Source organism: Myxine glutinosa, chromosome 4 (genome assembly GCF_964187855.1).
Source record: "Myxine glutinosa chromosome 4, kmMyxGlut1.1, whole genome shotgun sequence".
In the NCBI taxonomy this organism is placed as follows: Eukaryota; Metazoa; Chordata; class Myxini; order Myxiniformes; family Myxinidae; genus Myxine; species Myxine glutinosa.
In genome coordinates, this window is record NC_136264.1 from 25,343,724 (window position 1) to 25,358,877 (window position 15,154).

The window sequence follows — 15,154 nt, forward strand, 5'->3', positions numbered from 1 at the left end:
ATTTCTTCTTTTAGTGTTATAAAGAGCATTAGCGACTGTTTAAAAAGCTCGGCATACGTGTTTGTGGTTTATAATATTTTTTACTTCCTGCCGCAGCCGTTGCTCCCACAGAAACACGATTATAACTATAAGTTATTTATACACGTTATCACTGCAGGAAGAACGTCTTGGGGGAAGTGGGACATTATTAGTATAATATTGTTTTGTAATAACATTAACAATATACGATGCGATTATTAGTATAATATTGTTTTGTAAAAACATTAACAATATGCGATTTTGATTAATTTTGTTATTAAAAGCGTCTTTGGAAAAACGCCACGATAAATCTTCTTCTTTGGAAAAACGCCACGATAAACCTAATTTAGCATTGATATACACCTCAACATGTAACCTCATTTACGGCAATGGTGGGGAAAACCCGCTCGGGGGAGAAAAACCCCTTGTGGAGGGGGGCGCAAATGATTGCGCTACAACCTACATTGTGTAACCCTTAGTCATCCTGTCAAGTTTGGTTGAGATTGGATAAGTAACGACGGTCAAAAAAATTGGGGTCAAAAATTCATCAGACAGACAGACAGTCAGGCAACAAATGGTGTATTTAGTATGATGGTGTAGCATGGTGCTACGCACGCAACTTGTTTGCCAAAGAAGGTAAGCCACAACCCGTAGGGTCAAAAGAGTCTTTATTGTAAAGCTCAAACTGTAGCACTGACTCGCTCGGGGCTGAGAGCCCCGTGTATATCCCGAGGCCACGCCTACCCCTCGGGCGTGGCCGACACCCTCTTGGTGCGCGGAATGATGTCACCGCACCAGCGAGCCATCGTGTCTGCCACACGCACCCCCCCAGAATTCCCACGCACCTAAAGGGTCAGTTTGCGGGGCAAACGGATGACCCGGCCGAAGCGCCCTCTGGCGGCTGGCGGCATCTGGGATGCCGGGATGCCGTCTGGGATGCCGCTGGCGGCATCTGGGATGGGTGCAGGCCAGGGTGGTGGCGTGCCGGCGGGGCTGGGGGGTGCCGGGGGTCCGCCCGCCGGGGAGCGGCCCCGACGCGGGGCGGCCCCGACGCGGGGGCCGAGCCACTGGCGGGGGGTGGTCCACGTCGAGGTGGGCCGGCTTGAGGCGGTCCACGGAAACGCGGTCAGGAGTACCGCCGATGTCCAGGGTGAAGTGTTTCGCCCCGGTCTCCAGCACGCGGAAGGGCCCGTCGTACGGGGGCCACAGCGGTGTCCAGTGGGCGTCGTGGCGGACGAACACGTACTCCGCCGTGCGAAGCTCCGGGGCGACGTGCGTTGGCGGGCACCCGTGGTGCGCCGTCGGCACCGGGGCGAACCTCTGGACCATGGTGTCGTGGAGTCGGGGAGGAACTCGCCCGGCACCCGCAGCGGTTGTCCGAAGACCAACTCCGCCGCGGATGCGCGCAGGTCGTCCTTGGGCGCCGTCCTGAGGCCCAGCAGGACCCAGGGGAGCCTGTCGACCCAGCCGCCGTCGTGGCGGGTGGCCCAGAGCGCTGCCTTTAAGGAGCGATGGAAGCGCTCGCACAGGCCGTTGGCCTGGGGGTGGTAGGCCGTGGTGTGGTGCAGCTGGATGCCGAGCCCCCGCACGACCGCCCCCCAGAGCTCCGACGTGAACTGGGGGCCGCGGTCGGACGAGATGTCCGAGGGGGCACCGAACCGGGCAACCCCGGTGGCGATGAACGCCTGCACGACGTCCGCCGCCGTCGTCGCCGCCAAAGGCACGGCCTCCAGCCACCGGGTGGTGCGGTCCACCATGGTGAGGACGTGGGTGAAACCTCGCGAGGAGGGCAGAGGTCCCACCAAGTCCACGTGAACGTAGTCGAACTGACGTTCGGGCACAGTAAACGGGGCCAACGGGGCCTGGGTGTGGCGGTGGACCTTCGCGTGCTGGCACGCGAGGCACGTCCTGGTCCAATTGCAGACGGTCTTCCGGAGGCCATGCCAGACGAACTTGTCGGCGACCAGCCTCTGGGAGGCCTTCGTGCCCGGGTGGGACAGGCTGTGGATGGCGTCAAAAACCCGGCGCTGCCAGCCCGCGGGCACGATGGGGCGAGGCCGGCCGAGGGAGACGTCGCACAAGAGGGCCGTGCCCGCGCCGTCGAACGGCACCTCGGTGACGCGGAGGCCCGTGACGGCGGTCCGCAAGGCCTGGACGTCGGGGTCGGCGGTCTGGTCCGCCGCCATCCGGGCATAGTCGATCCCGAGGTGGACCGCGTGGGCGACGGACCGGGAAAGGCAATCCGTCACCGGGTTGTCCTTCCCCGCGACGTGCCGGATGTCCGTCGTGTACTCGGACACGGCTGAGAGGTGACGCTGCTGCCGGACCGACCACGGCTCGGTGACCTTGGCCATCGCGAAGACCAGGGGCTTGTGGTCGACGAAGGCCGTGAACGAACGGCCCTCGAGCAGATGGCGGAAATGCCGGACCGCCAGGTGAAGACCGAGGAGCTCGCGGTCGAAGGTACTGTACAGCCGTTCGTGCAGGCGGAGCTGCCGGCTAAAAAACACCAGCGGCTGCCAAGCTCCCTTCACCCATTGCTCGTGCACCACGTAGTCCGACGCATCGGTGGTGAGGGCGATCGGTGCATCGGGCGCCGGGTGGGCGAGCATGGTGGCGTTAGCCAAGGCGAGCTTCGCGTCCGCGAACGCCGCGTCCATCGGCTCGGTCCAAGCAACTTCACCTTTGCCCGGCTTCCCCTGGAGGGCCTCGTGCAGGGGGCGCAGGAGCTGGGCGATGCGGGGCAGGAACCGGTGATAAAGGTTCACCATGCCCAGGAACTCCTGGAGCCCCTTGATCGTGCGGGGGCGTGGAAACCCCCTGACCGCCTCCACCTTGGCCGGCAAGGGTATGGCCCCGTGCCTGGTGACGCGGTGCCCCAAAAAGTCGATTTCGGCGACGCCGAACCGGCACTTGGCGGGGTTGATGATCAGGCCATGCTGGCCCAGGCATTCGAAGAGCATGCAGAGATGGCGGGGGTGCTCCTCACGGGACGCGCTTGCAACGAGGATGTCGTCCATGTAGACGTAAACGAAATCCAAGTCGCGCAAGACGCTGTCCATCAGCCGCTGGAACGCCTGAGCCGCATTCTTCAACCCGAAGGGCATCCACAGAAACTCGAAGAGGCCGAATGGTGTAATGATGGCCATCTTCCGTATGTCCTCCGGCCTGACGGGGACCTGGTGGTAGCCGCGGATGAGGTCCACCTTGGAAAAGAGGGACATTTTCGCCAACCGGGCGGAAAAGTCCTGGATGTGAGGGACCGGGTAGCGGTCGGGGGTGGTAGCATCGTTGAGGCGGTGGTAGTCCCCGCCCGGCTGCCATCCCCCGCCGGGCTTCGGCACGATGTGCAGCGGCGATGCCCAAGCGCTCTTGGAGCGCCGCACAATACCCAGCCGCTCCAGCGTAGCGAACTCCGCTTTCGCCACCGCGAGCTTCGTCGGCTCGAGGTGGCATGCCCGGGCGTAGACCGGTGGCCCGACGGTGGGGATGTGATGCTCCACCCCGTGCTTGACGGCCACCGCCGAGAAGGTGGGCCGCGTGAGGGCCCGGAAACTGGCGAGGAGGCGGGTAAAGTCATCCGCTGCCGGAAGCGTACAAACCAAACTCGCCGGGACGGAACCGTTTAGCAAGCCGCTCGGTGAGCCGCTCGGTGAGCCGCTCAGTGAGCCGCTCAACGAGCTGCTCAGCAAACAAGCGAGCGAGCTAAAGGTTTCAGCCTGGACGAGCCTTCTGTGCTTCACGTCCACCAACAACCCATTTGCACATAGGAAGTCCGCACCGAGCAATGCCATGGGCACGCTGGCGGTTACGAACGACCATTGAAAGCGCTGCCTTCCGAACCGCAGGGAGAGGCAGCGCTTCCCGAATGTGCATATGGGTGTACCGTTGGCTGCAAGCAACGCAGGGCCCCGGCCCGCGGTTCGCTTGTCGGACGCGTGGGCTGGGATGACGCTTACCTGCACTCCTGTGTCGCAGAGGAAGCGGCGCCCGGACAAGGTGTCCGTAATGAATAAGAGGCTTCCGGAATTGCCAACGCTCAGGGCCGCTACCGAGCGTCGGCTCGGTCGTTTCCCGACTTGCCAAACGAGCACGGCGGGCAACACTTCTTAGCCTTGTGGCCGAACCTGGCTGGGAAACGGCACCAGGCTTGCGGCGGGAGCGGCGGAGGCCGCGGCGTTCGCCGCTGCAGTGGTGGTGGGCGGGGCGTGGCGGCGGCCACGAGGTGTGCATGCGCATCAGCCTCGGGATCCACGAGGTGTGCATGCGCATCAGCCTCGGGATCCGCGACGGCCGCACCGAAGCTCGCCCGCGTGTCACAAGCTGCGAAAAACTTGTCGGCCTCGATGGCCAGAGCACGGGGTTCCCCTATTTTGGAACCGGCCAACGCGAGGCGTACCTGTGCCGGTAGCTGGCGTAGAAAAAGCGCCTGGAATAAAAAATCCCGGGCTTTGTCACCCAGCAACGACAGCATGTAGTCCATCCGTACCGATGGTCGTGTGTCGCCGAGTTCGGGAAGGTCCAGGAGGCGGTCCGCCTGTTCGAACTCCGTGAGGCCGAACGTGGCGATGAGGAGACGTTTGAGCGCCCTGTACTTATGCTCCGCCGGTGGGTGCCGCAGGAAGGACACGACTCGGGCGGCCGTGCCGGGCCCGAGGGCGGCGATCACGTGATAGTAACGCGTCTCGTCCGCCGTTATTCCTCGAAGCTGGAACTGTGCTTCGGCCTGCACGAACCATACCTCGGCCTGTGCTTCCCAAAACTCAGGGAGTTTTACCGTGACCGCGTTGCTGGCCATGGCGCGTTCTGTGGTCAGCGACGGCTGAACCAAAAGGGGTCACCAGTGTAGCGTGGTGCTACGCACGCAACTTGTTTGCCAAATAAGGTAAGCCACAACGCGTAGGGTCAAAAGAGTCTTTATTGTAAAGCTCAAATTGTAGCACTGACTCGCTCGGGGCTGCGAGCCCCGTGTGTGTATATCCCGAGGCCACGCCTACCCCTCGGGCATGGCCGCCACCCTCTTGGTGCGCGGAATGATGTCACCGCGCCAGCGAGCCATCGTGTCCGCCACAATGGCACCTCCCCCATGGCCCATTGAGTCTGCGGTGGATGTGTTTGGTCTGAAGCTGAGTGGTTCAGCGCAGGCATTATGGGCGGAATGACGTTATGCGCTGAGTTTAACCGTTGCGTGGTGTATGGTGGCCATGACGGTATTATTTGCATCGGAATCTTCGATATTCTTTTGAGAGCCGTTGAGCTTGACCTTCCTTTAAGAATAATGTATATTCTACGTCATTGTATGGTTGGAGTATTTGATACCTTATTAAATTCATTTTGCAGGGCTCTTTGATTTCAAAATATTTTGTTCCAACGTTTTGTAAATGTGAAAATCATTAGGCATGCCATTCCAGTTGATGACGCAAGAAAATGTGCCGTATTGTAATAATAAATCAGCGGGGATGGGCTTCCCTTTCTTTCATATTTATATCATTATTTCTCATAAAGAGCAAATTTTTCAACGCATGTATGTATGTACGCAAATTTATTACACATATATGTTTGTATATGTACATATAAATGTCTCCGTGGAAAATGCTATGAATCGTTGTATGACGACCTCTTGAGAACTGAAAGAGAGGGAAATACATCCAAATAAAATAAAATAAAAATTCTGAGGGAACAGTTTGCTTCCTGTCCTGTGCAGGAGCCAGGAAGCGATAGTTCTGTAACTGTAAGTCGGCGGTGACGGCCGAGGGTTCAGTCATGGGCGAAAACCGCGGGGCTGCAGCGCGAGACATGAGCTCCCAGAGGTCTTTTGGTGTGATCCATAAATGTCCGCCTGGTGTCCAACTGTCCTGTCTGTTCAGCGGAGTTTGTCTGCCTTGCATTGTTTGTTGCGCAAACCGTTTTTGGTTTCCTTGAGTCCCATCGTCCTCCACGGTGTTGCAGTTCTGCGCATGTACACTGTACAGTGAATGATGTCGGTTCGGTTTGTTTCCCCCCCCTGAGTAGCGCTGACCTAACGAGGTGGTGCACAGTATGTGGTTGCCTTCAGGTGTCCTGTGTCGGTGCACCGTGACAGGTGGTTCCACCCGGCCATATCGGGTCTCGATGCGGAGCAGCTTCTGCTTACCCGCGGTGTCTGCGGCAGTTTCCTGGTGCGACCGAGCAGCAGCAACCGTGGTGACTTCACACTCTCTGTAAGGTGTGCGCAATGCCTTTTCATCACATGACACCATCTTCTTAGTTTCTGGAGTCACTGCAAGGTTTATGGAGAATGCAACTCGCGCACCGTTGGAGGACATTTGGCCCGTCGTAGCTTTACCATATCCACGCACCTGCACCTGCACCTGCACCTGTCTCCACGCACCTGCTTTCACAATACTGTATGCACTGCTAATTAAATAATAAATAATAAATAATACTGCTGACCCCAATCGGTCAATTTGTAACAAGTCAGGTTCAGTGCTGTTTAAGGAGCCCCATTGCAGCGATTGCCACGGGTGGTTTGCCTTTGCATTCCCAACGGTCGTCAGGTGAGGAAGCTTTAAGCTGCTCAGGGTGTCTGTGGTACCTCGCACACCTTTCCTGAGAGATCCTGTGGGATATTTGATGTCCACCGACTAATGTCAGCGGGCAGGGCACTCGGTGTGCGTCCATCCGAGGGACGGTGCGCCATGTGATGCGATGCCCAACCTGCGACGCACCAATGCCACAGCTTATACTCGTGTCGGGAATCAAACCCAGAACGGACTGCCTCGAGGCAGGTGTGGTACCTCTGCACAATTCTCTCTGACAGGATGACCCACGTTTTTCAAAAGATACTCACGGATCCTGATCGCCCACAGTCAAATTGCAAACGGGACATCTTGCTTTGCGTTGTCTTACGAAGTGTGGTGTACACCGACACGCAGCACCCACCTCGGAGAAAATTTCATGGACATTTGATCTTCTATAAAGGTACAATCACAAATTGGCAAAAAAAAAATCCCTAAAGTGTCGATTTTGCCAGTGACGTCGCACTCAGAACCCACCTTGATACAAATGGTGACTTACAGTGAGAAACGGTGTATTTCGACCTCGGAGTCCGATACCCACAAGATCTAGCCATCTCTGTTGTTTCATAACAGTGTTCTGTAAAATGTTCCGAGCACAAAAGTGAATATTTTGTAGGCCCGATCCACACTGGAGTATTTCAGACTAACCTCGTCCAATTTATGGCAACATTAGGATCTATCGGCAAGATCTAATGACAGACGCACTTTTTATTGTAAGGCAGTTGCAGGAGAAGTACATGTAGAAGAGGAAGAAGTTGTTTCTTGGGTTTGTTGATCTGGAGAAAGCATTCGATAGGGTTCCACGCAAAGTAGTGACATGGGCATTGAGGAAGTTAGGAGTGGAGGAATGGTTGATCAGAGTAGTGATGGCAATGTACGAGAGAGCGCGCACAGCTGTAAGGACGAAGGACGGGAACAGTGGTGAGTTTGAGGTGAAGGTGGGAGTGCATCAGGGGTCGGTACTAAGCCAGCTACTATTTGTAGCTGTGATGGAGGTGCTGGCTCAGAACGTAAAGGAGGGTTTACCGTGGGAGTTGTTGTATGCAGATGATCTGGTGTTGATTGCGGAAAGTATGGATGGACTGAAGGAGAAGATGAACAAGTGGAAGGAATGTAGGGAGACAAAAGGTCTGAAGGTGAATATCTGAAAAACGAAGGTGATGGCAAGTGGTAAAGCATGTGGTGAGGTGGAAAGAACTGGGAAGTGGCCGTGTGCTGTCTGCAGGAAGGGTGTCGGAGTGAATTCCATTCAATGTACAATGTGCGCTGAGTGGGTTCATCAAAAATGTAGTGGTCTGAGAAGGTCATTAACCAGTGTGGCAGCTACATTCAAATGTAAGGTGTGCACAGAGGGAGCTGCAGATGGAGGAAATGTTCAGTTTGATCTTGGAGACGGCATGAAGCTGGAAGGTGTGAAAACATTTTGCTACCTAGGAGACATGCTGAATGGAGAAGGTGGATCAGATCCGGCAAAGGTTGCTGGAGTGAGATGTGCATGGAAGAAGTTTCGGGAACTGAGTGGCGTGCTGATGAGGAGGGGAGTCGTTGAAGCTGAAGGGAAAGGTGTATGCTGCATGTGTGAGAAGTGTTATGATTTATGGGAGCGAGACATGGGTAATGAACGTAGAGCAGCAACGAAGGCTGGAAAGGGTGGAAATGCGAATGGTTCGGTGAATGTGCGGAGTATCGTTGAGAGAGAAAGGAAGACAAATGATGAATTGCGAAAGATAATGGGAATAGAGCCTGTGATGGATGCTGTGAAGAGAAACTGGTTGAGATGGTTTGGTCATGTGTTGAGGAAGGATGAAAGTGACTGGTTGAGAAGAGTGATGGAAACGAATGTAGAAGGAAGTAGAGGACGGGGAAGACCAAGAAAGACTTGGCTAAAGATGGTGGAAGAAGAAATGCGGGCAAGGGGGTTAACAAGGGGAGATGCAGAAAATAGGGCAAATGGAGAAGATTGTCATGGGGCCCGCAAGGCTAACCCCCGCTCTAGCAGGGAAAACGGCCTTAAAATGCCTGTTGTTGTTGTTGTTGTTGTTGTATTAGGATCTATCGGCCATTGGTGTAGCATGAAACCGTCTCGGTTTGTATTACTACAACTACCAAGGACGCATCGATGAGGCTCTGGAAAATCGAAAGTTATTCACCGTTTGAGTTAAATCGTGCCGGGATGTAACCCGTGCATAGTACGAATATGTCGGTCGACTTCTGAGTGTGACATCATGGCTGAGGGTGAAGAAGAAGAGATCGTCTTTTAATCGCAAAACGACCTACTTTATAAATCGCAAATCGGAAAAAGGCACATCATATCTATTTTGTGGGGTATCGAGGGATAGAGTAGCATCGAGGTGGCCTCAGCCTTTGGGATCCCCTTTGCCATTATCTGGAATCTCTTGGGATGAGGCCAAAGCACAAGGCCCGTTGCTCTCGCAATGCAGACATGTCGGTGGCCTTATCTATTCTTTTTGTTGACCACCTCTCCTCCAGCACAACTTTCTCCTGGTTAAAATCTCTAAATTAAAGGCTTACCGCACACCTCAACTCTTTTGTTCACGTTTTCTCTCCATGTGCAAACCACCTTCCTGAGGTTTAAAACGAATCACACTCTTCCTTATAAAGCTTCAAGCAGGTGGTGTATTACCATCTTGTGTCACTTCCCTCCACCTACACACATTTTTAACCCGCATTAACCCTAATTTGCAGGTTGTCTCTCCTCTGTCGTTTTTCTTTTTGTTCATTCGCTTGCTTATTGTGTCCAAGAGTTGCCCCCCTGCAATTGCATGCCTTGCACCATCTTGCTTTTCCCTGTGCCTAGATCTTGTGGAGAAGAAAATAATAATGATATTGGCCTCGTGCGTAAGGAATAGTGGAATTTTTTCAGGCAAGGTCATTAAGAATGTTCTGTGATGACTTTGTACATGTCCTAAACTTCGAAAGCATTTTTCACACCGAAGGCATATGAAAGCTTACATTAGGGATGGCAACATGGGTAGAGGTATGCGCACTCGCCTCTGAGTCGTCCAGCCTGGGTTCCAATCTCGACCCAGCAATACAAAACCGTCATCCTGGGGTCTTGCAGGCAGGACGATTCGTCAATGTGCCGTCCCTCGGATTGACGTTAAACTGGGCGTCCCGTCTGCTGGCATTAGTTGGTGGACGTTAACGATCCCACGGTGTCCTTTGCAAAGAGTTGGTGAGCTATCGCCAGCACCGTGGCTAAATTACGAATCCCTATGCTCGCCTACAGAGGGCACTATCGGCGGCACAGCCACGCCCGAAGGCATTTATTCTCCCAACAGCCTTGTGCTGCAAACGAAAGAAGAAGAAGAAGAAAGGTTGCATTGTGATGGCAAAAGTGCGTATCCAAAGCTGGAAATGGCTTGAAGTGTAATGTATCATCTTTGTCTTGTACTTCACAAGTTCTCAGGTAAGCTTCATAATGAGTACTGGCAGAGACCAGTGGAAATTATGCATAATGTAGTATGTGACTTCAGGTCCTCAACACCCTTGCCCCCCCCCAATCCAATCCGAAGTCCTCAAGCCATCAAACCCCTCCCATCTTGGCTGATTCCCACTGATAGGCCAGATATGGATCCGGACCATTCTTCCTTGTCACACACCAAAATCTTGTCCGCTGTTCTTGTCACAAAGCCAACTCATCCACCAAGTTTCATTCGAATCTGTCCATAACTTTTTGCGATATTGTGCTATACTGTATATCGTTTTTGGCCCAATCATTCAATGGTGAGGTTGTTGTTCTCATCCTCATGCTTATTCACCTTGCACCTCCAACCTCTTCTCCACCAGCTGTCTCAGCGCGAACATCCCATCTGTTGTTCCCCCTACCCTTTCTAAACCCCTGCTGCTCTTCTCCGATCTCCTTCTCCACACTCTTCCTTATCCTCCCCTCCAGCACCTTCATGACATGACTAAGGAGTGTAATACCCCTGTACCTCCCCGGATCTTGAACATTCCCCTCCCCTTCCATTAAAAAAATTTCCTTTTTAAGGCCATTTTCCCTGCTAGAACGGGGGTTAGCCTTGCGGGCCCCATGACGATAGTCACATGACAATAGTCATGGTTCTCTTTTTGAGGAAATGTTTTTATGGCCGGATGCCCTTCCTGACACCAACCCATTAGTCGCCTCTTACGACACGCAGGGATACGGTGTACCTATTCTAAACCAGGGCATCCCCTTCCATATCGGCACAATTAACCCTGTCCTTCAATCCTTTGGAATTGAACCATCTCTCGTACATACATTCAACAATGCCTTCATCCACCTGACTCAGACTTCTCCCACTGCAATGATCATCTCTGTACACACCTCATCAATGCCTGGTACCGTTCGCTTTTTCATCATCGTCATAGCCGTCTGCGCTTCCTCTTCCATGATTTCCACCAACTCCACTTTCCCCTCCACATAACTCGGTAGCTCGGTAATTCAGGGGAAGAATCACTTGAAATATTATAGTATCCGGATCTTCACCAAAATCGAATCGATTCGTCCTTGTCACACACTCAACCTGTCCACCAAGTTTCGTCCGAATTGAGATACCCTGCTCAAAGATAGACTTTTCCTTCTGAAAATGTCTTGGATTCTCAAAAATTTGTTGCACCTTCAGGTTATCCTCTATTTTTTCCATTTTTACTGCAGATGACATCACCATTTCCCAGCCCAACATAGAGTGTTTCCCAATGACACATCTGATTTATGTGTGAATCTCAATGAAACATCTGATATTTGTGGTTGCAGGCAGAATGATGAGGTACGGCACATCAAGATCCAAAATACGGGTGACTACTATGACCTGTATGGTGGTGAGAAGTTCGCCACCTTGGCAGAACTAGTGCAGTATTACACCGACAACCAGGGACAACTTCGCGAACGTAACAGGCAAATCATCGAGTTGAAGTTCCCTCTTAACTGCGCGGATCCAGCCTCTGAGAGGTGAGCTGGGCCCCAGCATACGTAGCTCATAATTTGTAGAGCTGCCAAGTCCTGTTATTTTTTTGCTTGGGTGAGAAGGGCAGACTTTATGAGGCAATTGGTCAGAGTCAAATCCTAGGTTCATGTTTTTTTATGCCTCGGCCGATGAAATCAACGGAGACATTATATTTTCAGGTTGTCTGTCCGTCCGTCTGTGATAGGTTTTTGTTACAGCGATAACTTAAGAATGGCAGAATGGAACGAGGTCAAAATCCCCATTACCCATAAAAGTATTTATAATGACGCAAAGATGAACAGATTACAATATGGGGCAAGAGGTCAAAGGTCAGAGGTCTCATTAGGTAAAACCTAGCAACAGTACCCGCCCTACGGGCAGGGCTTCAATTGGGAGGCCCAAATGAAAAGGCAAAATATCAGAAATTGAAGGCTTTTTTATTTTAAACGATTTATCTAAACATCTGTTAAATCATATCACACGCAAATCATCAAAATCTAAACAGTATTTGTAGAATTTCAATAAAAGCCACATCACTGTTCATATCGGTAAATATTATTCCATCGTGTTTGGAAAAATTGGAAAATTTGAAAAATTGGAAAACTGAAAAATTGGGAAAATAAATAGCCTATTTTACTCCAGGGGGTCCCAGGATTACCCACCCAAATTTTCGTTGCAATCGGTTCAGCCGTTTTTGCGGTACCTGGGAACAGACGGACAGACGGACAGACATTTGGTATTCGTAAGATCAGAAATATCAGTGGAGAAAGTAAAATAAAAACGCAAATTGAGGCAATGGACAGGGTTATTACCCCGTGAGCACCAAGCGAAAAGCAGAGTTCAGCAATTGGTTAAATTTGTCTGTCTGTCGGTCTGTCTACAGACGTCAGTTTATGAATGCGGAACGACTTAATTTCAATTGAATGTTATATTTTGAGCACAAACATGAATTGAAATATGATTCAGAACACAAACCTGCAGCTAAGCAGTGCTTTGGCTCTGAATTTGGCAAATTGTACGGAATCTTGTCATGATCACGAAGAGAGAGGAATAAGGTTTTTTTGATGACATCACGAAGATGAACAGAGCGGCACAACGGTTTGTTCATTTTAAGAAGAGAAGGATTGGGAAGCCCACCCGGTTCCGAGGAGAGGCCATCCGGGGCTCTGGGTTCCACACTGCCACATCCTGCTGATACTTGCTCCCGCATTACGTTATTTTCCCGGGTGCCGCACAAACGGCTGCACCGATCGAGATTTAATGGATGTTTATATAAATCGTATAATCCCTGGTGTTGGGCTAGCGGCTAGGGTGCCAGCTTAGGATCCAAGGATCCTGGGTTCGAATTCCGGTTGATAGCTGAATTAACGCCAGGGGGGTTGACTCAGCCTGTCATCCTTCCGAGGTCGGCAAATTGAGTACCAGTACACTGGTAATTCCCTGTTTATCGTAAAAAGGCGACAAACAGGGTTGGCGGCAGGAAGGGCATCCGGCCGTAAAACATTGCTTCAAAAAGGGGACCAAAAAACAACAACAACCACGGTCCCCGAAAAGGCCAACCCCAGCTTTGTGGGGAAAAATGGCCTCTAAACGGTGGTTTTATATAAATCGTTTAAAAGAAAAAGACCCTTCAATTTATTATATATTGAGCCTTTTCATTTGGGCCCCCCAATTGAAGCCCTGCCCGTAGGGCAGGTACCGTTGCTAGTCATCACAATGGAAACATCGTCACAATGAACGTTATGCGAACGCGAATGCTATGCGGGAGTCCAAACCTGAGAATGCTGGAGACCAAAGCTGAAATTGGAAAAACTAAATAGCCTATTTTATTCCTGGAGATCCCAGGATTACCCACCCAAAATATCGTTGCGATCGGTTCAGCTGATTTTGCGGTACCTTCGAACAGACAGACAGACGGACAGACAGACGGACATTTGGTGAATTATAGTAAGATTCTGTTACTGAGCTAACTTGTGAACCAGTGATGGGATTTTGACCAAACTTTGTACAAGTATGTATTATGATGCAAAGCTGAACTGATTCGATTTCGACATCAAAGGTCAGAGGTGATGTCAGGTAAAAATGTGATGCTTGAGAACAGCTGAAGGGATTTAAATCAAACTTGGAACAAGTATTTTTAATGATGTAATAATGTGGGTGGAGGCATTTCGGTCGACTTCGCGATGTCGAAGAGTGCCGTTCCTAGTTTTTTATTTTATATCTTGCCTTTTGAAAGACATCGGTGAGTGAAGACAAAACACACCTGTAGAAAGAATGCTCATGCCAAAGTAAAGCTTTTTGCACTACGGTATTGTTGTAAAATGAAAAAACAGGCTGAGAGTGGGAACGTCCACGAGAAGATGCAAGCATGTGACAAGGTGGGTCAATGAAATATAAACTGTTTGGAGACTTTCCAATATTCTGCCAGTTAGTGGATTCCATCTTTCCCCAACGATTGAGTATACATTAAAAAAAAAAATTTTTTTCCCCCTTGAAACCACTGACATAACCTCAATAATGTTTTGGGCTCCAGATAATTGTTCTTCCTCACAGTGGAGTCAAGAGGACTTTGCAGCAACGACCGACAGGGGCATTACGTGCAGTACAGTAAACCCTCGTCCAACGTGGGTTTTCACAACACAGATTTGTTTATAAACGTGGGAATAAATGAGACACTTATTTCTCGAACATGCGTAAAAAATGATTATACGTGGTTTTGAATGTGTCGCTGTGACACGTCATGCGCAGAGGTGTCGTCTCCCTCCATCTTCTATCACCCACGCTGTTTTCAGTCTGCATAGTGCTGCGGTCAGTTTGAGTACCAGTTCACTGGTAATTCCCTGCTTGTCGTTAAAGGCGGCAAAAAGGGTTGGCGTCAGGAAGGGCATCCGGCCGTAAAACATTGCTTCAAAAAGGGGACCGAAAAAAAACAACAACAACCACAGTTCCCGAAAAAGGCCAACCCCCGCTTGCGGGGAAAAATGGCCTCTAAAGGTGGTTTATAGTGCTGCGGTCAAGTGAGCTTGCGCTTGCGGTCAAGTGAGATTTATTTAACTCTATGGTATACTGTGTTCTTAATAAAACATAGGGGCAATACTCCTGGCGCTCACCTGGTAGAATAAACAGTCTACTGCACTGACTAAAGGTGTTTTAAACCTATTTAAAAGGTTGCTAGAAGACAAGGCAGCATGTAGAACCATACTAATTAATCATAAGATTTTAAACAAACAAACAAAAAAGTACCTATTTTTGGGGGCAACCCCCCCCCCCCCTCCCCACACCTATTTTTAATGCCCTGAACAAACCTTGGTACATCATGGGTGTTGAATGGGTGTTGAAGGTTGTGGTCAAGTTTCATCGAAATTGTGTGTGTAATTTCTGAGAGAAAAGCAAATACCTATTTTGGGGTTCACCCCTCACCCCCCCCCCCCCCCCCCTCTCATAGGCCACCTTAGACCCCAATTTTTTTTTTTAAATGCTGTGAACAAGCTTTGGTATATCATGGGTGTTGAAAGTTGTGGTCAGGTTTCATTGGAATTGCTTGTGTAGTTTCTGAGAAGAAAGCAACTACCTGTTTTGGGGGGTCAAACCTGGACCCACTTTGACCCCCCGGTAGACCCTCTTAGACCC

General features: G+C 51.2%; 1 protein-coding gene across 2 annotated transcripts in view; it reads left to right on the top strand.

Moving 5' to 3' along the window:
* The first annotated feature begins 5,612 nt into the window (after window positions 1-5,612).
* Window positions 5,613-15,154, top strand: part of LOC137424507 (tyrosine-protein phosphatase non-receptor type 11) — a 41,176-nt gene continuing 31,634 nt past the window's right edge. The window contains exons 1-3 of one of the 2 annotated variants that reach the window (XM_068112027.2): window positions 5,613-5,828; window positions 6,101-6,223; window positions 11,335-11,529. In XM_068112027.2, coding sequence (XP_067968128.1) covers window positions 5,782-5,828; window positions 6,101-6,223; window positions 11,335-11,529 — 365 coding nt within the window. In that variant the 5' untranslated portion in view covers window positions 5,613-5,781. The remainder of the gene's footprint in view (window positions 5,829-6,100; window positions 6,224-11,334; window positions 11,530-15,154) is intronic. The other variant, XM_068112026.2, reaches the window with a different exon arrangement.